This window comes from Cariama cristata, unplaced genomic scaffold (genome assembly GCF_000690535.1).
Source record: "Cariama cristata isolate BGI_N322 unplaced genomic scaffold, ASM69053v1 scaffold9302, whole genome shotgun sequence".
Lineage (NCBI taxonomy): Eukaryota > Metazoa > Chordata > Aves > Cariamiformes > Cariamidae > Cariama > Cariama cristata.
Window position 1 is genome coordinate 16,777 of NW_009602087.1, and position 26,034 is coordinate 42,810.

The window sequence follows — 26,034 nt, forward strand, 5'->3', positions numbered from 1 at the left end:
CCACTATGCAAGTTTCCCAAAGCTGCTTTCATGATGAGTCGCAATCCTTAATCACACTCTTTACCTTTAACCGGTCATCAGCAATTACTATACCAGAAAGTTCAGAGACATTCTATGACAGTTGTCAACAAATGTTGACAAACATGGGGTTTACAAACTGTCAGTGACTATTAACTATCATCAGCAAGCTGTTCACAAGATGCCACTGCCAGAACCTACCTTGTCAGACAGCTTCACATGGTTACTTTTGCAGAACTAAATAAACTTTAAGGAAATACATGTGGAAACATCTAAAAACTGACCCCATAATTCCTAAAAAAGTACTAATTTAAACAAAATAAAGAAAAACTAAAGAAAAAAATTACATTAAAAAAAGCCCCAAACAACCAAACACCAAAACCCAAAACATCACAAAACAGGAACTCATTCTAAGTTTATATAATATGCAAGCTGAACTGAAAACAAACTGTAATGGCCTAAAGCCAAAAAGTACTCATTTGGGGATAAGGTGTTCGAGTGATTCCCAAGGCAAACATTCTCTCTCCCTTGTTTTAAAGGGTTTTTGTTCAAGTGCTTTGGGGTTGGGGTTTTTTTTACAAGTAATAGAACATGGCAGCCAAAAGAACTTCTCTCACTACACTGCCCTGAGGTCTAGAAGTTGAAATCATTTCATGATTTGGTAAGTCAAATTACTGGGCATGTTACAGCGCAAAATTATATTCACAACAAGCAATTCAAGATCAGCAGGTTCAGAAAGAAGTTTAGAATTTTAGTCTTGTAATGACATACACAATTTCTAAAGTAATCTCAAATCCACAAGAGTTAAGTTAGCCAGTCTCTACTACTATGATGTAGTAGACTATTTTCAGCTTGCAATCCTCAGCCCAAGTAATTCACAAGAGTCCTGAAAAAAAAAAAAAACAACTAGAAAAAACACACAACTCTTGGTGCATGGAACCACACATTCTTGCAGATTTTGGATATGGAAGGTGCAGATACTGGAAAGGAGAACAATTAAGACACTTGCCTCTGAGGCACTTCAGGTTTGTGACAGCAGCTACATACCTCCAGGATTTCTGAAGTGGAGGCTGGCAAGCTAGTTAGTTCTCCAGTTTCTATTTTCTCATCTTGTAGGAGGGAAGAAGTGCCTCGACATCACTCGTTTCTTACCTACCCCAAACAAGGAAGTGGGCTCTAGGATTTCTTAACCTAATCCACACAGTTAAGAGCTACAAAGACTCCCTTCACTCTATATCAGATTTAACATAGCATACCGTATGCGCACAATTTCACTTTTAGCTAACGAAGTTCAACCGCCAAAAGGCACAGTATCCTCATGAAAATCTGTCCTTTCATTAGACTAAATTTAATGTAAAACCAGCATGGGCCTCTGCAACACGACCGCTTCATCTGGTAGATGCAATATTCACCACTTCTTTGTTAACCTCTTCCTTCTGCCATACGGGTCTTTACATCTAGTGGGCATGGAAAGGTCAGAAAGAGCAGCAACACGTGTACAACCAAGTACCTCAACCACAGAGCAGTCCTGAAAACAGTTCATTGAGGGTGTCAGGGTACTTAAGTGAAATGCCATCACCTGACAAAAATGACATACTGCTCACATTCTGGGGTATTGTACTGGTGTCATTACAGCACCAGTTCCATTGGGGGGGTGGATAAAACCAAAGAAACTGTTTATGACAGTGGGAAGTTCCATATTACAGGCTTAGAAATCTCAATCCAAACCTCAAAATGCAGACTACAGAATAGACAATTTTTTCCTTCCTCCTGACTGCAGGAATACACAACTAGAGATCATCCAAGAGTCTACAGGTATTTCAAACTCTTAAAAATGCTTTAACTTACCATTTTTAAATTTCACTCTAAACATGAAAATTCATTGCTATACTGATGGGTATCATCATAAAGAAGTCAAACATTTCCTGATATTCTATTAGTTTGAATATAGAAAATACGGAATTATAGCACTGAATGCTGCAGCAAGGTGAGGCAGGAGAAAGCAGGGGTTACCTGTCAACTCACTTCACTCGTTCTCAAATGGAGCTCAGATTTTGCAGGGATTAGTCACTCAGATCTGGGACTTGGTGTATGGCAGGGAAAGAACAGAAATTTATATTCATTGGGGTACAATCAGCAGTAATGTAACTGGCAACAAATACAACAACTTCTAAGTTTAAAGCAAGAAGCTCTTTACTATGACAAGAGCCAAATTGCACTCTCATACTTCAGCATGTCTATAATCACCAAAGAAAACCTTAATAAGATTGAAGATCAGCATCTATACATCCTTATTGAACATCCAGCTATTAAATTACATTCCATTATTACTAGTTGAAATGTAAAGTATTTACATAAAAGATGGGTATGAATCTGTATCTGTGAAAAGTTACCTCAAAAATTGTTGACTTCCATTTCCACATTATGAGAAGGAAGATTATTTGATTGCCCCTTTCAGTCTGTCCCATGCCCTGCCTTTGTATCTTCCAAGAAGTTTTACTGACTAACAACCAATTTCATTTGACTCCTTCTGTAATATGTCGTGGCTGTTTTTTAATCCATCATTCAGTGTATTTCACAGATGCAGCTATGCACAAAAAATACAAACACACAACCACACACCCACCACCAGACAAAAGCCACACACTATTTTCAAGGTTACAAAACTACAAAACAGGCTTCCTAGAGAGGTGGTCGATGCCCCAAGCCTGTCAGTGTTTAAGAGATATTTGGACAATGCCTTTAACAACATGCTTTAAGTTTTGGTCAGCCCTGAAGCAGTCAGACAGTTGGACTGGGTGATCGTTGTAGGTCCCTTCCAACTGAAATAGTCTAGTCTATTCTAATCATCAGTAAACAGCACTCAAAATAGCAAAGCCATGATCTCAAAAGCAGTGGTGCTTTTCAGACAGAAACAAGAGGGGAAAAAAAGTAACATACACAATTAAAATCAGATAGATGGAACGTAAATCAGTGTCAAATTATGCAAAGTTCACATAAACGTATCTCAAAAAGGTTTGCATTGAAAACCAATTGTAGAAATACGTTTTGGTTAACTTGGTATACACCTACACAAGTACTCAAAACCTTAAGAGGGATTACACTAAGACATTTTTAAAGCAAAGAACATTTATCACTCTCTGTGCTTGTTTTCATATCATCTCCATGCAACCTTCCGAAGGGGAGAAAAAAGCTCTTAACCACAGGATAAAAATAATTTTTTCTTCCTGGTATCCAACACAACCTTCCTTCCAGCTTGAAGAGGAATTTTCTGTTCAAGCTTTAAAAACAAGTATTTTAATAATACAGACTGTTTTTACTTTTGATCACAGACTACAAGGGTTATGCCATTTACAGATTTATCAAGTATTAAAGTTCACCAGTACATGCCTTCTCAAATCATGAGAAGTTGCAAAAATGGTGCACACAATTTGGAACCAAATAAATATTTGCTAGCAGCCTCTCATGTCTGAACACAACTCTCTTCTCTTCCACAGAACTTTTTGGATCTCTATATACCAAAAAGGATAGAACTGAGGCCATTTTTAATTGTGAAACACCTGGAAACCAAGAAAGCAACAATCACTGAAGGAACAAAAGGCTGTATAACAAAAAAAAAAAACCAGAAGATCTACGATGGGAGAGAGCAGAGACTCCTGAACTGCTCGTTGCAACTGGGAAGAGCAGGAGCAAAATCAAGATGAGGAGTGTCTACCCTTGGGAGACAAAATATGAATCTCTTCTTCAAGGGTCTGAGCTACTGATGCCACTGGAAAGGAAAAAAGCCTTGAAACACGGAAGTCAGAAGAGAAAAGGAATACCAAATGGGATTTTTTTCATTACTAGAATTGAAGACTTCAAAAAAAAAAATTACATACCAACAAGAGTAAAACTTAGCTCTCTAAAAGCACTGCAAGCAGAACTGAAAGATAACATGGCTTCAAAAACTAATCAGTTGTTTTGAGCCTTTTTCAAATTCACACAGGCTTATGCTACTGCATAGACAAGACAAATTCTGTCAAGAGCTCTACTTTATTTTCACACTGGCAGCAAGTGACATACTCAGGGAAAATTTTTAGGTACTTCAGACACTGTATTTTGTAGAGAAAATTACATTTATATTATAATATTAAATTGAATACTGAAAGACTGGAAAAAAGTTAAATTCATAATTATTTGTTTGGTCTTCAAATGTGGATATATGATCCAGCTGAGCAATCTAAGAGTTCATCACCACAGACGGGTAGAGTCCAACTCCCCACTTTCCCCTGCCACTGCTCCTGGCACATTGTCCTACACCACTTTCGGTACTGACTGCTTATGCTCATCTGATGGCACAGAAAAATAGACTTAACTTAGCAGCTCAGCAGAAAAGTATTCACTTTGCTGCTACATTAGTGAACAGGATTGGTTCACAGCATTGTCAGACAGGAACTAGAGCATGGAGATCACCAAGAGCAGGCAATGAGGAGTAGCAGAACCCACCCGACATCAGCAGCAGCAAACTGCTTGGTCTGCTGAGCTACTCTGCCCACCACCCCTTCATCTGTCCACCCCAAGCACTGAACAAGGTTGAATTTTTAAGGGTAAAAATATCCCACCCACCACAAACAACACTACCTTAAAACATACAGGAGATAGGACCAAGTTCTTAGCAAGCGTTAGTGGAAACTTTCCTAACCCAAAAGCTTGAACTTTTAACATTAAACAATTTACCTTATTAAAGGTAACATTCTAGTAAACTCAACTGTAATATGGATCAGAGTACGCTTTCTTCCCTCTGTCATTCATTCCAGCAAGCACGGGTGGTGCTGTTCACTGCTTGTTCCCAATACTGCTTTGATATCAACATAGACCCAACACTAGAATACTTGTGTTCAATTATTTCAGCATACAGCCAAAGTTTTCCTGAGCAATACAAATACAAAATGGAAAACTGATTTCTAGAAGTAGTATTACTCAAAGCTGAACAGAAGTTCACAGAACGAGGAGGAGGCACATTTCTTGCCTAAGGCTTCTGCTTTGCTGAATTTCAAAGATCCACTCTGAAGTAAGTGTTTAAAGCTGCTCAAAAGCTGCAAAGACTTCAATAGCAAAAGGAATTAGTTTGCTGAAATACTGGGATTGCTATTAGCAATGCCCAATAAAGTACTTTCACCTTATTCTTCTTTTGCATTAGCCATAGAGACCAGCACAAACACACTCATTGAGTCACTCCTCTGCTGCAGATATGAAAATACGTTAAAGCAAAACGTGCTGCTTCTTCCAAAACCAACAATGGTGCTTCGACACTTGGCTAATAGAACAAAAAAAAAAAAACCACCTCACCAAAACACGAACAGCTGCCTTCAATGGCTCCCCAGGGCAGCAATCAAGTTGCCCACAGCAGACATACAGAATTCAGTGAAAACATAAGCAATCCAAAAGGCTAAATAAAGATCCAAACACTAAGACTGAGATATCCAAACCAGCTTTGTTTTAAGCAAGATTTGGCAGCAGCAGCGGAGTGCTTGATGATTAGCTAACTTATTTCACCCCTCAAGTGGTTACTATTGAGGCACACACTCAAAATGCAAAACCTTCAAGACAAGTGTTTCAGAGAGTCTTCACCAGCAATCACAATAAAGGTGTGTACATACACACATATATATGCAACTGCTGTAATCTAATTTCAGCCAAGACAGCAGCCATTTTGAAGTGCATGGCATCTCCTGTCTCTGTATGTTGTGAGATGCCGTTAGACAAGCACAGCTACTGAAACACCTATAAGCAAAATGAAAACCTTTTTCCACTGCATGATTCAGAAACAAAAGACAGAAGAATTTTCACTTGTATTAAAATACTCTTTTAGTTAAGGTGAGGCGGAGAACTGCTTTGGGACTCCAAGAATGAGGAATAACAGGGGTGGAGGCTGGGAGAAAAACTCTTAGCACCCACAGACATTTACAGGAACTTCTCCCTTGATCTGATGTTAAAAAGCAGACCGAGCTCACACTTTACAGGAATATAAAAAAAGACCAAAGAACAGAAAAACTTTAATTTTGATTCTGCTGTTATTCAGCTAGCAATATCTGCATGAGGATGGAGTTATAAAACTTGCTCTGTATTTTTAAAGAAATTAGAAGAACAGAAATCTGTGTTCATTCTGGTCATGCATGCTTATACTCAGCAATAAGAGAAATACCTCTGAACAATTTTCAACCATCTTCTAGGCAAGTCAGGCCTTACATACAATACATACTTCTGCCACTGCACACATCTACACGATAGGTAGATCTTTCAAGGTAACTCATTAAATTTATTTCTTGTGGTGCCACAATATCCCTGCGACTCACAGCACAGGACCTATTGCTAAGGACTGAGATTCAGAACTGTTTGGATTTTATGCAAATAAGCCAATGCTCTGTTATTACTAGATGATATGTACTTGTAATTTAAATTGATGCTAGACAGCCTGAACTCTGGTAACTACAGATTCCTTTCAAGTGTGAGTTTTTATAAGAAGAAAACTCAGAAATTACCTGACACCTATTTTAAGTTGTGTTTTGTCCATAAGATCATTTGATCCCAAATTTTATGTAAGTAGAGGCCACAAAGCTTTTACTTCATTCAGTTGTTTCAACTAGAGCAGTGTTTCTTATTTCTCAACTCTGAGGTCACAGCCCCCAAAATTATTAGAGGAGAAACTTTAGAAGAAAAAAAAAGAAAACACACCACATTAGTAACAACACTAAATTGTTCTTTTCCAACAGTTTTCTAGCTGACAGCTAACAGCAGGAAGGGACAAACACTTTTAACTGCTGCCAGTAATTAAAGTCACTTTTCATTTCCTCACTTCAGGAGAGCTCAGTCACCAAAATTTAACAGAGCTGAGGAGCACTTCGTAGGGTATACGAGCACAGAGGAAAAAATATCAATGCAGAGAAGCCTAAACAGGGACCACATTTCCCAGATTTTTCAACTGAACAGAAGGACTGGAACACAGCATCTTACTCCTTGTTCTCTCGCACACGAAAAGTCACAGTAGTATCAACCAACTGCAGGTATACTACTTCTTCTGCGGTGAGAGATCAGCCTGGCTATTCCAGTTAGAAAACATTATTTAAATCTTTGGCTTGGTCCTATACCAGCTATCTCCTACTGCAGTACTACAAGACGTTCTGCCTAGTACTCTCCAGTAACAGGATAGGTAAGAAGTAACCTCCAGTTAATGATCTCCACGTTCTTTCCATAGTCCTACATGGCCAGACACGACTCAAACATTTTCTAGCATTCTCACTGCAATTCAGACTAAAGCTACTGACATATTAGAAATTTATGATGACTCCACTCTGCTACAGCTCTTCAGGCTGTCTTTAAATAGTCAGCACAGAAATCGGAGTTCAAACCACTGAAGTGTCCCCCTAGATGTTACAATGAGTTTAAAGTTCATGACCACAAACAAGCGGGAAAAAAAAGCTTAGAACAGGAGCAGCCAAGATGCCATTCTCCAACCAGTAAATAAATAAAATATGCAGTCGTAGAGAGTACAAGTGTTCTTGGAGGCATTGTCACTCACAGTAGCAAAAAAAAAAAAAAAAATTCCAAAAGAAAAAAGCCACCCAGGACAAGAAAAACCATGACAAGCTTTTCAGATCCTAAAACACCTTCAAGTTTGTACCAGCCAGATAGTTACATGACAGAATTTTATATTTTGATTTTAACATAACATATCATGTATTATGACTTTAGTGTATATATTTTCAATAAAGATAATTTTATAATAATTTGATAAGTTAAAGGAAAACACATTACAAAATAGTTCAAAAGTATTAGAACTGACTTCCTCATAGACTTAAAAGATGCACACAGAATTCTCAACAGACAAAATGCACATAGTCACTCTGCAAATAAGGAGAATGAGCAAGATCAACTGCTGACAGGTTGACAAGCTAATAGACCATGTGCTGAAAACAAACATAACTTCAAGGTGTCTGGGTACACAGCCCGGGAAACAAACAAAACAGCAGAAGTACAACTGAGAGCTATCTCGTTCTATTTATAGGCTAGAAAGTTTGACTATTAAACATCAGAAGAATCAAGCCTAAAATACATCAAATAATCCCATTTTATGTTGTCTCAGACCTCCTGGAAGGTGACTAGTAACAACCACCTTGAGAACAGTTCTTCAAGATTTTCAGAAAGTGATGCTTATAGGCATACAAACACAGGATGTGATAAAAGTTGCTACAATGATACATGTTGACTTCTACCATGTTTAGCTCATTAAAGTAACTGTCATTTACCCATTACAGTCACAAAGGAAGATCCTAACATGCTTCCTCATATACCCTTTCCAACAATTGCACTTATTATGAAAGCTTCAATGGGATGTTGTAAGATAAGCAGAGATCTATAAAGTGATTAATAAAAAAAAATAAAGCTCCATAATATTTTAAGTTAATTCTTCTACAACAGTCTGAAAATACAAAGTCTGCAAACAGTCACTGGAGTCTGGCCATCTGAGTTACCACATTAAATACATCTACATAAAATTATAGATTAACTATTTTACATACTTTATAAAAGTATTTCAAAGAGCAGCAACCTATTATTCCTTCCAGACTTCTCAATCTCTACTCTCCAAACAAGTCAACATACAAAATCATAGAATGGTTTGCGTTGGAAGGGACCTTAAAGATCATTCAGTTCCAACCCTCCTGCCATGGGCAGGGACACCTTCCACTAAAATAAAAACCATAACAGAAATCCCACCTAGACTGAAAGCAAGGAGAGAAACTTGGTGGAGGGGGAAGGTATAACAGAAGATTTCTGTTCAAAATTATAGTTCTGCATATGAGAATGAGAATCTGAAGAGGAATCACACAGGACACAATTTTTGTGCAGTTCCACATGTCTGGATACACTATGGGGTGAAAAAGTGCTGATTTAATCATCTTAATTCAATGAATCCTTCCACTTCAAGCAGCAAAGGCAGCAAATACATTCCTCTATCAGCATTTTTCACCCTGCTATGGAAGAACTTTAAGGACAGTAGAGTAACCCACGTAGAAGTAGACCTCTTTTCTGAACTGACCATCACAGTATTTTAATTCATCTGTGCAATCAAAATTAGAACCAAAACTCACTTCACATATGCAATACAATCACAAGGCAAAAGAAAAATATTGTGTGTGGACTCAGTCTAGCAACTTACCCAAAGATATTTACTAGCAATAAGCTGGAGGTAGAAACACTGTTCTCAGATGAAGAGTTCCTATAAATGTGACAGCATTGCAATTCTCTCTGAAGTCTTATCTTTGAGTTCCTTGTCTTTGAAATAAAGTAATTTAAAAAACCCCTACAATTATTTCCACAGTCTTCACCATAAAAAGAAGTTTCAAATAATACATGGGCATATGCTACACATAGCCTATCATAATTTATACCCACAGCCTTCAGATCAATACTTCAGATCTCTTCCAACCAAAAAAAAAATCTCATATGGAAACCTTTTAACCTGCACAGATTTTGCAGGCAGTGGTAGAAAGAGACCTGACTTTTGGTTTTTTATTGATGTACCAGAAATCTTTGGTTCAAGCTCCACACCCCCACCTCCAGCAAGACACACTTAAAGCTATTACAGCAGAGTTCTCCCTCTGGTTGCCACCTGCTCCATCCCAAAGCAGCATCTGCGGACAGTGTCTCACCCAGCCTGGACAACAGCAGAGACTGCTCGAGTCCAGCACTGTCGGCTCCTGTTAAGTTCTCGAAGATTTGCATAGCCAACTGAATGCCCTAGCTGAACAGCAGGACTAACAGAGCCAGCAGCAACATCAGGGTAGAAATGAATCACTCATGTAAAGGGATGGGACAGAACCAAGAGTAAGCAGCAGCAAAGACATCTCCGAAAAACTTGGCAAAGTGACCCACCAGCCACACAAAAGGTAACTAAATGATTTAATGCATTCTTTCTGAAAAATGTTTGAGGCCCACTGGAACTCAGAAGAGCTCTGCTCTCACTGATTTCATCGCACATATCCTACCTGTATTTTGCATCTGTGTTTCACCCTATACTCATATTTTATTGATGAAAGTCGGTAACTTGGTGCATAAGGACTGTGAAGCAAAATCAGTATTACAGGCAAATCAGTGTGGTGGGTTGTCTGCCCTGCACTCATACCTCTGTCCTTCCCATACCCTCAGTGTCCCATCAACTAAAGCGCATTGCTTACAAATCCTTCAACAGTTTCCCTAAAGACACACAAAGACAACATACAGTGGATGGGAAAAAACATGCAGTACGACTCGGAGGTAGGTCTCATCTTAAATATAGCAATTTCATCATTACTTCTGTGCAAAACCCACCTATAAAAAAAATTTAAAGGGTCATAAGAATGCACAATTAAAATAAATGTCACTTCTCCCAGAAGAACAAAAAAAAACCCCCAACCTTTAGAAAACAATTTGTACTTACAGATATTCATACCAGCACGATAAAGATGTTCATTCTCCCTTTTTCCCTGCATTTTGGCACTCCATAAACCAAGGCATTTAATCTTGCAGAAACACACACTAAGAATTTCTCTTGCATTTTAGAAAATGCTGTGTTCTGATATAAGTGATGAGAAAAATAAGACTGACTTTTTTTTTTTAAAGAGGGAAAATACAAATGGGACTGTTTACAAATAAGCCCATTAAACCTTCTTCTTTTTGCAGGACCTCCAGTAACCCTCAGCCATGTCACATTGGTGTGAATTTTTTTTGTATGAAGCTTTCAATTTCTAAAAGGTAACTTTTTCATTACGCAGATTTTTTGAAAAGTAAGTTTAAATCACTTATATTTCCTGAATTTTTAACAATACGCATGCGCCAAGAAGTCTTCCAGAAACTGAGCTCTTCCTTCCACATAACAGACAGAAAAAGGAGCAATTATATAGCCTTATTCTACAGAGAATACACCTGCAAGTGCCAAAGAATGACAAAAAAAAACTTTTCATTCTAAATGTGTAAGAAAAGCTACCAGGCTCTCTGAAAGAGTCAAACACATTTCCTTTAGCAGCCTCGGGAACTGCAAAAATACCCTTTTTAAGAGTTGCCCTTCTCCAATGTAGGCAAGTTTGATCATTGCTTTCAATGGAACAGCAACCCAAATTTAGGTAGATGAACAGTTTACATCCCTAAGCTTCCTAATAGAAAACTCTTCCACATTCAGCTCAAGGCACCAAAATCAGGCTTATGCACTCTCAAAACTCTCCCTCAAAAGGCATCAGTCCATAGTACCAATCTCTTCTTCTGTAATTAGCCTCCCTTTATCTTGGACAGCTAGTTTAACTGCCTGAAGTCAGAGAGGCTATCATCTCCACTCCCTCAACGAAAGTAAGTCACAAACAGGAAAAAAAAAAACAAAACAAACAAAAAACAACACACAACAAAACACACACCAGAAAAGACAAAAACCAAAACACTAACAATATTCTCAACATAAGAACAGCATTCAGCAGATAGTCAGAGTAACATTTTACACCAAGATATAGACCTAATGCCTAGAAGAAGGAAATAAGCTGTCTTTAGAGACCAGTACTGTAGACTTCTAATACACACACAAAAAAACCCCAACTACAAAACCAAAGAACCAAAGAATACGAGAAAGTAGCCTAGTTCCAAATCTTTGTTCCTAAGCCCACACAGTGAATTCTGAGCTCAGAACAAAAGGGCTTGGAGCTTAACTTATGTTCCACAGGAAGAAGATATCCTTAGATGAAGAGTTAAGAACGTTTGAGAAGGTCACAGAGGCACTGACCACTGATACATAGAAGTTGCATCTTAAAGCACTTTTGCCTTTGCTCTCTTGCCCTCAGCTTCCAGGATATAGAGCTCGATCATCAGAAGGAATCAGGAAGTATTATACAAACTTCACAGCACATACAAGCACATCTAGTCAGATTTTGGAAGCCCACAGAAGACATCCAGAGCTGCTGTTCTGAACAGGATAAAAACCCAGTGGAGAGGATCTGTCTGCTCTAAATAACTGCTCTCCTTACACACTCCCTTCTTTCCCTGAAATAGGAGTCAATTTTGCAGTATACTGGCAAACCAAACATAGCCTCTACAAAACACTTCCCATCAACATCTTAAAGAAAACCTAAAACATATTACTTGACTGATAACATGTAAGATCCACAAAACAGGGATAAGGCACCTAACACACTTATAGCACTGTTCTCTCTGAGAATAACCTATCCTGCTACTCAACTAGCTCAGAACAGCAGAGGTGTTCTAACGCAGACCCTGTGCATATGCTTTTTTATATTAACTTGAAAATAAAGCACCATTTGAGGCCCAATACCTCCATCAGTTAACATTTATTAGATCTGCATAACAAGACTTGCTGTCTTTGCAGCTTCCATCTCATCTGCTGAATGGCAACAGAAATAGGACAGTGTAAAAAAAGGCTGATACACAAACAAAACCTGAAGAACTTCACTGTTGAGGCAGTTAAGTGTTGCCCAGGATCTCAACCACCAACTTCCTTTCATGCTCAGCACAGACAAGCCACATCTGTTCTTTTCACAGGAAGCCACCAGCTTACACATTCCTGTTGGTCTAAGCTGATATCTTACAATCTGGTCAAGACAGGTTTTAAGCTGTCATAGTTGCTAACACAGTTACTTGGAGCTGTGAGTACAGCATAGTATGTGATGTAGTAATTACAGGGTTCCATGCCTCTGACCTCCTATGAACATTTGGAAGATAGCATTTTGGTTTGGGGGTTTCAGTTTTTTGTTTGTAAACCAAATCCTACAGAAGACAAAATAACAGAAAAATATATCCGAAATTTGTTCCTAACTTCAAAAGCAGAGTCTGAAAATAACAGATAAAAAAAAATTGGTCTACTTAAATAACCAACACCCTCACAGAAAAACTGATGCAGCATGACCTAGATCAGCAAAGAGTGAGGTGGATCAACGACGTGCCTAACTGCCATGCTCGGAGGACTGTGATCAGCAGCACAAAGACCACCTGGAAAATAGTCGCTACCGGACTAACTTGGACATTGATGCCTTGTGCCAATACTGTTCAACGTCTTCATTAACGGTCGACATCGTGGGACAGAGCACGCCCTCAGCAAGTTTGCAGGTGATACAAAACTGGAAGGAGCAGTTGACGCACCACAGGGTTGCATGGCTAGCGAGAGAGGGACCTTGAGAGGCTGTAAAAACGGGCCAGCTCAGGGGACTCATGAAGTTAACACAGGGACATGCAAAGCCCTGTACCTGGGAGGAGTAACCCTGTGCGCTAGCCCAGGCTGAGGACCAACTGACTGGGCAGCAGCCCAACAGAGAAGGACGTGGAGATCCTGGTGGATGACAGGCTGACCATAAGCCATCAATGTGCCTTTGTGGTAAAGCAGGCCAGCAGCCTCCTGGACAGGATTAGGAAGAGCACTGCCAGCAGGTTGAGGGAGATGGTTCTTCCCCTCTGCTCATCACTGGCGAGACACATCTGGAGTATCCTGTCCAGTTCCGGGCTTGCCAGTGTGAGGCAGACAGGGGGATAGTGGAGCAAGTCCAGCAAAGGGCCCCGGAAACGATTAAGGGAACAGAGCATCACTCACACAAGGAGAGGTTGAGAGCAAGAGAAAAGAAAGGGCAGACGGCAGAAGAATTTTATCAGTGTGTACAAATATCTGACCAGAGGGTGTAAAGACGTAGCCAGACTCAGAAGCACTGAGGTTGGAAGGGACTTCTTGGTATCATTTAGTCCAATCCCCCTGCTCAAGCACAGTCACCTAGAGCAGGCTGCCCACGACCGTGTCCAGTCAGGTTTTACAACCTCTGTAGGCAACCTGTGCCAGTACTCAACCACTCTCAGAGTAAGAAAGTTTTTTTTCTTACATTCAGACAGAATTCCACGTGTTTTAAGTTGTGTCCACTGCCTCCTGTCTTGTCACCAATCACTGCTGAGAAGAGTTTAGCTCTATATCTTCTTGATTCCTTTCCACCAGGTGTTTATACACATTGATGAGATTCCTCTTGAGCCTCCTCTTTTCCAGGCTGATCATTCCCAGCTGTCCCAGCCTTTCCTCATAGGAAAGATCATAGAACAGAATCACAGAATAGTTTGGATCGGAAGGGACCTCTAAAGGTCACCTAGTCCAACCCCTCTGCCACGAACAGGGTCATCTTCCACTAGATCAGGCTGCTCAGAGCCCCATCCAACCTGACCTTGAATGTTCCCAGAGATGGGGCATCTACCACCTCTCTGGGCAACTGTTTCCAGTGTTTCACCACCCTCACTGTAAAAAATTTCTTCCTTGTATCTAGTCTGAATCTACTCTCTTTTAGTTTAAAACCATTACCCCTTGCCCTATTGCAACCGGCCCTACTAGATACTCCAGTGCTTTCACCATCTTCGGCCATGTGATGAACTTGCTCCAATAAGTCCATATCTTTCTTGTACTGAGGAGCCCAGAACTGGACCCAGTACTCCAGATGCAGCCTCAGCAGCATTGAGTAGAGGAGAAGGACAACCTCCCTCAGCCTGCTGGCACCACTCTTCCTACTGCAGTCCATGGTACTGTTGGCCTTTTTTTGCCGTGAAGGTGTACTGCTGGCTCACGGTCAGCTTGCGGTCTGCCAGAGCCCCAAGGTCCTTCTCAGCAAAGCTGCTTTCCAGCTGGTCAGCTCCCAGTATGTACCAGTGCTTGGGGTTATTCTTCCCCAGATGTAGGACAATTCTCAGAGGCATCCAGTGACAAGACAAGAGGGAACAGGTACAAATTGAAATAAAAGAAATTCCTTTTAAACACAAGACAACACTGTTTTTACTGCAAGAGTGGTCAAATACTGATACTGGTCACCCAGAGAGACTGTGGAGCCTCCACTCTTGGAGACACACAGAGTATGATAGTCATGGGCAACCTGCTCTAGTTGATCCTACTTTGAGCAGTGGCATTGGACTGGGTCCCTTCCAATCGCAACTACTGTACAACTCTAAGATTCAGTGGATGTACAAGCAAGTGTGAGAACGTGATCTTAATTACATTCCATTATAGTAAATGAAGTTGAAGTAATTAGCCAAAATTAAGACTGCCTGTTGCACACAATTTTTTAGTATTTGACAAAGTTCCTGAATTATAACTCCTTAGTTATGCAGTTTCGTGCATTTAATGTTAGATATAAGACGTGACACGGATTCATTTTTCTTCTCCACAATATACAGAATGATAACCTTCTTCAGTAACTGCAGAGAATATGTAGGTTATCACCAGTATTATTCCTTGAAGTACTAGTCTTTACTACCACTGTATAAGCAATGTTGTAGTGATAGTTATAATCTCCTGTACCTAACACAGCTGACAAAAACAATTACCATTTGTAATGAAGTTTTAATTTGCAACCTACCAACTAATCAGGGAAAGTAGCATTTAAGTTAAACGAAAAACATAGTATTAAAAGTCAGTATCCAATCCAATTACAAAAAGATTTTAAAGCACTAGGATGAAATACCACTACATAGTTTGAACCTACCTTTCTGCAATAATTTGACCTCTCCATTTTCTTTCTTGATTTCATTCATTATTTTGTGCTTCTTCTTCTCTTTTTGCTTCTTTTCCCTTTCTTTAATTTTGTCTTTGATTTGAGCTGAAATGCAAATATTTTACAATTAAGTAGGAATGGAAAACTAATTGTCACATGCACATTTCATATTACTCTTATGTAAGCTCTATTAAGAGGATAAAAGGAGGAGTTACAAGGAAATCCCAGTACTTATAATATAAAAAGCTAATATTTATCTGTTGCATAATCCAACATAAGCTTATTTAATTCGGACAAGTTTTGTTTCTATTATGTTAGAACTGTACGCAACAACTCATCATGTTAACTGTACACAGTTAACAATTTTTGCTTACTCCTACTACCCTCTGCTCTTATTTTGCATCTGTAGTCAGCTCTTAATTCTTGAAATTCAAACTACATACATTAGATAAGAAATGGGGGAAAAAAGAGTACAGTTTGTATTTTCCTGCGTGTGTATATACACTAGAAACCTCACATAACTATCTTCACATAGCCTAAACTTCAAGGCTTTTGCAAGTAGCTTGGAATGAAGACTTGATTTGTCAGCTGCAAAGTCTTTTACATTAAGTTCACAGGCTACACCAATACATTAATAGCAGTAAGATGTAATTAACAAACACATGAAATGTATTTGCACAGCAGATATAATGCACTGGTGCTTGCTTCCCTTGCTTGCTTGCCTACCTACAATCAGCAAGAGCTTACCGGAGCAGTCTCATTATTCATTTACTTTCTTGCCAAGTCACTCCTGGTTTTTAAATCGTCATACAAAAGCATAGCCTTTAGGTATGCTTTCTACATGAAAAATACTAGACCCAGAGGAATTCATAATTTCAAGTTGAGTTTAGGTTTAATTTTGAGAAGTCGGATTTTACTAGGCTTAGATGCACTGCAGTCAGCACCTCATGCCTAGTTTCTTGGCATGAAGCCAAGTACCTGCTCCAAGAGTTTACTGGGCTTTTTAACTTCTGCAGGGAAAGAAGAAACCCGATTTCAAGCTTCTACATAATGTTATGCTTTAGAGTGCTTTTTCAATAATACATTTGACAGACAATCCTGATGTTTTCTTTATGGTACTTGCATTATAAACCCCACGCAGAAGCAAAGAGAAATCAAATTACTTTTCCTCAAGCATTCACACAAAATGGAAGCAGGCATCTTCACTACTAACAAATCAGAAAGACTCCTCAGAACCAAACCAAAGAAAGCCTTCAATTCTAGAAGGCAATACCAAGTGTCCCATAACCAAACTATTTATCAAGAACATTAATAGTGAAACAAAAGGTGCAAAGGGTTGACATTTTGTGGATTATGACATCCACATAAGTAGATGTCATATATGTCAATGTTGGAACAATGACTCAACAGCATTCACATCTTTCCTTTTAGGAGTCTTCTAGTAAGGCTACAGAACTTGAACCCTAGCAGTTGTTAGGATAAAGAACGTATTTTAGGAAGAGCTTAAGAAAGAAAATAAAAACCAAAAAAGATGCAATTGAGGTATGTCTGTTTTCTACCCACAGATCAAAGTAAGCAGTGGAGAGAGAATAGAAACTATGCTGGCACAAAAGTAAGAAGGAATGAGGTAGCTGTGCTTAAAACTGTCTGGAATTCTTAGTTCTAAGTGACTGAAACAATCGAGTCCAAGAACAGCCTTCTAGCGGTTCAATGAGAAGGGATGACAAAGCAGATTTATCTCTATATCTGGAATCCAAACAAGTTCTCCTAAGCAACACAAACCTGTACTTTCTAGGAATAGGTTAGGCAGACATGAATCTTACTCTCCAGTCTGCTTCTCCCCCAAAAGAAATCCCCAAATTGTATATCCCCTGCACCTGAAGAGTATGAAGTAGGAAGGGTTACACTCTGAAAGCAGACTCTCATTCAGCAAGTAGGCAGTAACACCAGGCTTGATTTGTAACCTGCACTAAATGTTCAACTCAGCCAGGATTGTAATTATCACAGGAAAACCTAGATTTTATCTCAACATTTGCATACTGTTCAAGAGGCACACTTGACTTCTGCTATCATCTATGAATCAAAAAAAGACTGAGGACCATATACGAATGCTGAGCCTTGTTGAAAGAAGATGAGAGAAAGACTGAAAGAATCTTTTATTGCAGGCTCATGAATAGCATCACAAGCCAATGAATCTCCCAGTTCTGTCAGAAGCAACCCATAAGTAAGGAAGGAAAACAAACTGAAACCTTTTAAAGAGCCTCTAGTTTATTTTCACATCTAGAAAGCAATTAGCAGAGTCAACAGCAAAACGTTCCAGACAAAAAAAACAATGGAAGCGTCCTGTGACCTGCTCCAGCAACCGCCACAAGCAAATCATACCTGAAATGATTGCAAATACAATGTAAATGCAGCTGAGGAAGGTTTGAAATAAAACTATTTCCCTTTTAGAAGTCACAGTACTCTAACAAAACCAGTGTACAGCCTAAGGGAAGTAAAGAACAGTCGAGAATCCCAATTTAAATGTACAAATTCTTCGGTTTCCTCCCTCAATGCCCACAGAATAGATAAGCACTGGATGCTAGAGTTCTCCTTAAAAAAAAAAAAGTATAAATATAAAGACAGAACACAGTGTAATAAAAAAAAACTATGTCAAAATGAGAGTCATTTCATGGATTAACACTTGGTCTTAATTCTTAGTTCAAATGTCTTCAGTTTATGAGTAAAAATAAGTATTTTCTAGTCTGGTTGGCAGAACTCAAACAGTTCTCAAACTGCAGATTTTTGTTTATTCTCCTCAGTGATAGGCATTCCATTTCACAGCTTTCAATGGGATGCATAGAGAAAAATCAAATTATTTTAAAATTGAGTTTACCATGAAATCTGTTGCAATTTTGCTATGCTGGCTCAACAAAGTAAATTTAGAAGCATACAGTAGTCATTATAGTCAGTAAACCAATTAAAATATACCTATGGCACAGATATCTAACAAGGAAGGGCAAGTACAATTGACCAAGTACAGTCTCCAGACTAACTGCTAGCACCATATGATGTTGCCCAATAAAGTTGATACTGTTCAACACAGGCTAGAGCTCTTTGGGACTTTCCAAAACGCCACAGAGGAGTATCTCTCTGAGCGTCTTCTCTAATATAAGGTATCAATCCCCTCCAGCCATACATAATTTCAGTCCAAATCCCACTTTCTCAACCAAGAAACGTGAAAATTCTGCACAAAAATCCTGCTTTAAAAGGAATGCCTCCAACATTAAGCAGTTTACAATCTACATGTTGTAGAATAAACAATCAGTTAAGAGAGCTTGGCAAGGGAAAACAAGACAAAACTTGTTCTGTTGAACAAGATAAGAAAACTTGGAACAGTTTTGCACAGCTTTTTTGAGGTTTACCAGTAGCAGCTACTACTGATCCAAAACCTTAGGTCTCCACTTCATTTGTTGGGCAACAGCATCTCAAAGTAGTAAAAGGTAGGGGGATGTTCATACTAGTATTTCCATGTCCACAGAATGTTCTGCAGTTAGCTTTCACCAGTACTACTCCTACTACAGGGGTTAAGATAAGGACAGGGAGAGATCACTCATCAGTTATCATCATGGGGAAAACAGACTCAGGTTGGTGAAATTAATTTATTAGCAGTCAAATCAGAGCAGAACAATGAGAAATAAAACCAAATCTTAAAAAACAACTTCCCCCCACCCCTCCTTTCTTCTCAGGCTTGACTTTACTCCTGATCTTCTCTACCTCCTCCCCCTGAGTGGCACAGGAATGAGGACTGCGATCAGTTCATCACCCGTTGTCTCTGTCACTCCTTCCTCCTCAGGGGAGGACTCCTCACCCTCTGCCCCTGCTCCAGCCTGGGGTCCCTCCCACGTCAGATAGTCCTCCACGAACATAAATTCATAGACCACACCATTCAGATTTCAGAAGTTTAACTAGATCTTTGCCTCTACTGCAAGCTTTCTACAGACCAAAAAAAAAAAAGTAAATCAAGTGCATAAAGAACGAGCCAAGTGGGAAATACTTTGTAGTGGATTATGTGCAACATGGTCGCTGTCACATTGTGAAATTCACACCTTGAAACAGATGCAGGAGCTCAAATAAGTCCGTTTCAGCACTGAAAGAGGCAAGCTTTACAACCTTGTCAGATGCCAAAAGCTGCAGCTGCTTTGCATCAGTTTTCCAGATGGTAACCCACATTAGTAGTCAGTCATAGATTATGCTCAAAGTATTCTGCCTCTCTCCTCCCTTTGATTTAAGGGCTGTCACTGCACATCAGGCAAAATATTTACAAAATACTGCTAACGGACACCATCAATATGGTTAACACCAACAGTATTGTAACTGAAGGGAAGGGGAGGAGGAGGGGAGTACAAAAACATCAGCCACCGTTCCTTCCATCAGCACTCTCTTCCCTTTATACAAATACCCATAAAAATAAAACCTCAAGAAGTTGTGTTTATCTAGTTATGCAGATACATGAAGTATGTTTAACACCACTATGCTAACGGTTTTGACACCTGCACTTATAAGTCATACAAGGTACACTGGAGAGCAACCTTCCTGACTTAATGAACATGAAAAAAATTCACACAGTATTTCTGAGACCAAAAAAAAATTACAGCTTTCTCATTCCAATAACCAGGAATATTTGGCTGATACCCCTTTCAGTAATTAAAGTTTAAAATCCAATATATGACTAAAGAAATCCCCTTACCAGGCAAGAACATTTCCCCAAGCCCTCCAGTGAATGGGAAGGAAGACAGACCCCTTTCAGAATCAAAACACTTCCAAGAAATTTAAATCTAATCTTTACAGTTCCTCTAATCTTTGCACTTCTAAAGGAGACCTTCTACATGCAGAACTGAATGAGCCAAGTTTAAGCTGAAGCACTGGGGAGTTGCATAAGGTACACTGGAGAGCAACCTTCCTGACTTAATGAACATGAAAAAAATTCACACAGTATTTCTGAGACCAAAAAAAAATTACAGCTTTCTCATTCCAATAACCAGGAATATTTGGCTGATACCCCTTTCAGTAATTAAAGTTTAAAATCCAATATATGACTAAAGAAATCCCCTTACCAGGCAAGAACATTTCCCCAAGCCCTCCAGTGAATGGGAAGGAAGACAGACCCCTTTCAGAATCAAAACACTTCCAAGAAATTTAAATCTAATCTTTACAGTTCCTCTAATCTTTGCACTTCTAAAGGAGACCTTCTACATGCAGAACTGAATGAGCCAAGTTTAAGCTGAAGCACTGGGGAGTTGCATAAGTCAGTAGTGAAGAACATGACAGCTGCAAACAAGGCCTCTACAAGGTTTCAGATCAGATGTTTCAGCCTACCGATCTTGTTTCAACTAAGAAAAATTATTTATTATTCTACAATCAGAATAAGTTTCTGCCAGATTCTGGGGTCCAGGAGGGGCTTGCTTTGTTCTTCAGCTTAGAAAGTGAAAGATTTTGTTCTGCCTAGCAAAGCTTCATGGTTACTTCATAGAAACAAAAAGAGAAAGACAGTGTCCCTCAGGAGAAAGATACACTGCTCCAAATTCATCTCAGTGTTGGATGCTTACATTAATGTCACTATCAGCTCTCAAAACTAAAGTGCATATAAAATCTCAAACATCCAAAGAAATTTCAGAAGTCCCTCTTCCTCTTGCATACCACACTTAAAACCCTAAACACTTTCTAGACACTGCTGATTGCAGTGGGGCATCTAAATAGAAATATATTAAAGAATTCAGAAGAGAGTGACCAAGAAGAGGCCTCACAAGCGTGAAGATGACTGCTGAATTTAAGGAGTTTGGCAGAAGGGAAGTGAGTCAAGCCACACAGTACAAGAAAAAAAAAAAAGGGCAAAGGAAATAGAAGAAGGAAATGTTTAGCGGAAGAAAAAAGACAACCTAACTAGCAAGATGCATGGTCGCAGCTCTAAAGAAGAGGAAAAGATCCAAAACTTTCTCCAATCTACTTCAATAAGTCAGACTAGGAAATGAGTATCCACTCGATGCAAACTGAACTTAACAAGCTTGAAAAGTACAGTTTCTTGAAAGCTTAAAACCCAGAAGAAGTGTCATGCAACCCAAAGCAACAAAGTTGTCAGAAGAATCACTGGTAAATGCCCACCTGAAATCTGATCTAATCTATCCTTCAAAGACAGCAGGAGAAGGAAAGGGGGGCGGGGAGAAAAGACTAGAAGTAAAACCAAAAGCTACAGTACCACGTTCAGCGTTCTTTCTCATACATGAGCCCCCATTTGCAAGTTACAAAATGAGACTGATATTTTTAATTGCTTGCACGCTAAGGTAATCTTATCAGCAAATGGATCACTGAATCAAAAAAAAGGAGGGAAAGGGAAACTGTACACAGAAATTGCAAGAAAAACAGAAAAGACGGTTCACGCATCTGGATCACACCTTACAGCTAGTCTATGGACCAAAACAAAAAAAAAAACTCTGGGCAGGCATCATCTGATGAAGTGGGGAGTGGCTGAGCTGAGCTTTGCACTGTTACGAAAACAATTTCAGTTATGAACAAGCATCAGTTAAATGACTAACAGAATCAGTATAATCACGAACTGGAACGGCAATTATTTCTGTCAGATTCACACCATGTTTTAAAACAAAAATAGTTACACAACGTCTAATTCCACTATCAGAATGTACTTGACAAGTGAAATTTAAGCTTATTTTAAATAGCCTAAACCTCATATCTGCAGGATAAATCATGCATATGGCAAAATGTTCTTCCACATTCTCTGCATGCTAGGTCACCATCTCAGAAGGGTTCACTCAACTCCATTCGTTTAATTGAAACACAAGCTGTAAGGCCTGGTTATGACTCTGCAAGTTAAAGGTGTTTCCAATGAATTAGAAGACCAGAGAAATCTGTAAATGAAGACTTGTTCAAGGAAGAAAATACAAAAATATTAAAGAGCTTTAAACACGTCATCCATCTTGACTATAACCAAGCTTAACAACTTCCTATCACATAGGAAAGAAAGGTGCCTCAAAGCTAGGCTCTCTTACCTAGTAATCACCACTGCAAGCAAAGAACAAACATCAGCTCCTATAATCAGCTTTTTTGAATGGCAGGTGAAAAATCTTCTCAAGATTCCCTCCTCAGTGTCAATATCCCTTATCATCATCACAGTAATTAAACTAGATTCACGAAAATGCCATTGGTACTACTCAAAGTCCTGTGACGACATTTTTCCAAGTCCAGAACTCACACTCATTCACTCCGCATCACTGCGCACCCTGATTCCCTGTATCATCTTGTCTATGCCACAGCCCCAGCTATCCCGTAAGACAAATTTTGCCATTCTTCCCCCCGATCCCCTAGCTTCATTCCTCATTTTCTCCAGTACCAAGGTCTGTGTAGGCCCTCCCTCTCTCTCACCAAGATAAAGCTTTCTCTTCTAGCATCATACCAGCTGTATGTAGCAGAGCATGCACGCAGCTCACTGATCAGAAACGCAACGCCTCCCAGTTCATAGATGTTGGCACCCATATCAGGACAAACTTCAATTGGGAATTCCACTCCATCACACATACCCACATGCAATGCATCTCCACTTCGGCTGTGAAGAGGAGAATGGAGTTTTTCCATCTCCAGAGCCTCAAAGCGATTAAGGAAATCTCATCCGTTCCACCTGCTTATCTTTTGATAATTTCGCCTCTTTTAGAGACTTCTGCACCTCTAGTCCCCTCATCTGCACAATTTTCTTTCTGGCAGGTGCAACACCGATACGTGTATCAGTTCTGAATGCTATGAGAGAAAAATCAATCGATACTGTCAATCTCACATTGCTGCTCATCTTCCATAGCACCAAAAGCAAAAAGGTTGTCTAACTGCAGACTTCAGGAAAAGGAGACTGCATTTGCCTGCAGTAGGCTGATTTTTAGAAAGTATTACCAGCTACATGTATGACGGCTTCTATGAACTCATTACATCTATAGGGGCATATTTTATTCCTACATTTCCCCTATATGTTCTGTGTGTGCAAGCCTCTCAGGACTTTATTATACAAAATCTTCTAAATCCATCCTGATGTCGTGCCTATAGGCTGCCTAAATTTTTCACTCTCCTCCTATCCTTCCTCTAACCTTCCTTGCCTTTTCTACAGCACCTACGTTCATGTCTTTTGCCCCAAAAGAAGATCAGAATCACCCCCCTTTCTTACATAGCTTTTGCTTTCTATTTCCTCCCTCTTTCATGTCAATATCTCAAATTCACTCATTCCACATTCACTGCTGCAACCAGAGTCCCTGCGGTGTCTCCTTCTCGTCTACGCCATAGTCCCAGCAATCCCAATGCACAAGTTCTGCCTATTCCACCCTCCCACCCTAATATATCATTCTCCGTTCTCCTCTGTACTTATGATTCTGCATGCCTCCCCCCAGTCATTCTTTTCTCCCTGCATCATAACTGTATTTCTCCTTTCCCCTCAGAAAAGTAAATTATTAACAGCACAAATCTGTTCTTTAATCTACAGTCAAACACAGAACCACTTTAAAAAGGCTGGCTGCTCTCAGCAGAAGACTCAGTGCATCCCCTCACCTTCTTACATTATAGCCTTCACTGCAAAAACATACAGTTTAACAAATACAAAGTTTTTCATTTATGTAGGAAACTACGCCATCAAATTTTAGCTATAGAAACCACTTCCTCTAAACAGAAATCTGGAGACCCAGATGCTGAACAGGCCTCATTTGCCTTAGAAAGTGTTATTTGTTGCCTGTCCTTACGTTTTAAAAAAAATAAATGAAAAGTAAATAGATCCGTTGAGCAAACAGCAACTAAGAAGTTAACTACTTGTCCCTGTCAGTATGTAAGTTCTGAGAAAATATCCTTTCCAGATAGGATACAAGTTGCAGAATCTCCCCTTTAAAGAAGAATCATTGCTTTCAGGAGGGTTCAATTAACAGTTATTCAATTGACACCATCAGTGTCATCATTTCTTTTACCAACATGCAAAAAACATTTCATCCTGTGACTGTAATATTGTTCTCAGAGATTTATTAACATGATTGTGTTAACATTGGTAGAAGACTATGGCAATCTGAGTCAATATGGTTATTATTTCCATAGTTTTGCCAGAAAGATATTGGGTGAGTTTCTTAGAAGCTATCCTTAAAGACAAGAAGACTTCAACAACATCAAACATGTACTGAGTATCCTTTCTGAAGGCTTTTCCTGAGTCATCTTCTGGACAGGGAAAAAAAAAAAAACTAAAATGAAATACTTTAAAGCACTGCAGTGACATACTTAAAGCCCTCTTGTACATCAGCAATTGAGATCTCCAGAACAAAACGATACGTGCAACATGCTGACCAAAAAGAACAAGTAATTTAAAAAAAAAAAATACTCAAAGGTAAGTGAATCAGAGACTAAGATACTAGTAGAAATTAGTAGAAAATGCAGTAAGGCAGCCAGACAACATAATCAATAGACAAAAAAGCATATTGATACTAATAATTGTTCTCTACAAGCTTGGTTCACCCTGTAAGTACGGGTATAGACCACAATCAAAGTAATCTAAGCCTACTTAACAGCTATAATTTATCTTTCCTTCGAAAGAAAGGAAGCTTGCTTAAGCTAAGTAATGGAGTGAATGTTTCAAGTTCTTTGTATTTCAATGTAAATGCAAAAGCATCAACATCTGGTTTAAGGTCACTGGAGACTGGGAAAGCATACACTGGAAATAAAAGTATATATTCATGTTTTGTCTTTTACTTCCTAAGCATCTACTGTTCATCACAGTCAGCAAGAATCTAAGCAAGAACCTAGCCTAATATCTTGTCTCACCTGCTATGGCGATTTTTATCCAGCTCCATTAACAAACTAACCCAGCACTTCTCCCCTTCTCCTGAAGGCCTCGGGCACTTCTTGGAAGATTTTAGCCCATTGATCTTCAGGAAATAAAGCAAACCTGAAGCAACAACTAAATCAGATTTCAAAAGTCTAAGTATCTAAATTTTAACTGCATGCTCTCCGGTAGTCAATAACTTAGCCTGTAAAAATTAATAGCCTAATAAATAGATCATTTGGGATGTAATTTTAAAATTGGGGTTTTTTTGTGGCATGTGGTCTTCTCCATTTCCCTCCCCCACAATGACAGAAATTCAGTTTTGGTCGCAGATATCTAGTAAATTACTAGGCAGCCTTATTTCCCTAATAGGTAAGAAAACCTAAGGCCTCTGGCAGCTTCTAGCTGACGCCATCGCTAATTCCACACCCCCTTTTTTGACAGGATTGACGGCAGACTAAGCCGCCACAGCCTCCTCCACAAACTTACACAAGGCCAGCAGTCTCCTACCAGGGTCTAGCACGCAGTCCACAAGCCTAGCTACCCTGGGCTCTGCGGATGGCAGGGTGAAAGGGGCAGACAGGTAAGGCCCCCGTGAAGCGGCACTGCCCCAAGGCCAGCGTGCTGAGGCGGGGCGAGGGCAGGCAGCCATTCTAACGGCTCGACCCG

The 26,034-nt window shown here is 39.4% G+C and overlaps 1 protein-coding gene across 1 annotated transcript in view; it reads right to left on the bottom strand.

Moving 5' to 3' along the window:
- LOC104157300 (round spermatid basic protein 1-like protein) overlaps positions 1-15,640 on the bottom strand; it is a 29,903-nt gene extending 14,263 nt beyond the window's left edge. The window contains exon 1 of the mRNA XM_009694586.1: positions 15,531-15,640. Coding sequence (XP_009692888.1) covers positions 15,531-15,579 — 49 coding nt within the window. The 5' untranslated portion in view covers positions 15,580-15,640. The remainder of the gene's footprint in view (positions 1-15,530) is intronic.
- Positions 15,641-26,034: the final 10,394 nt, after the last annotated feature.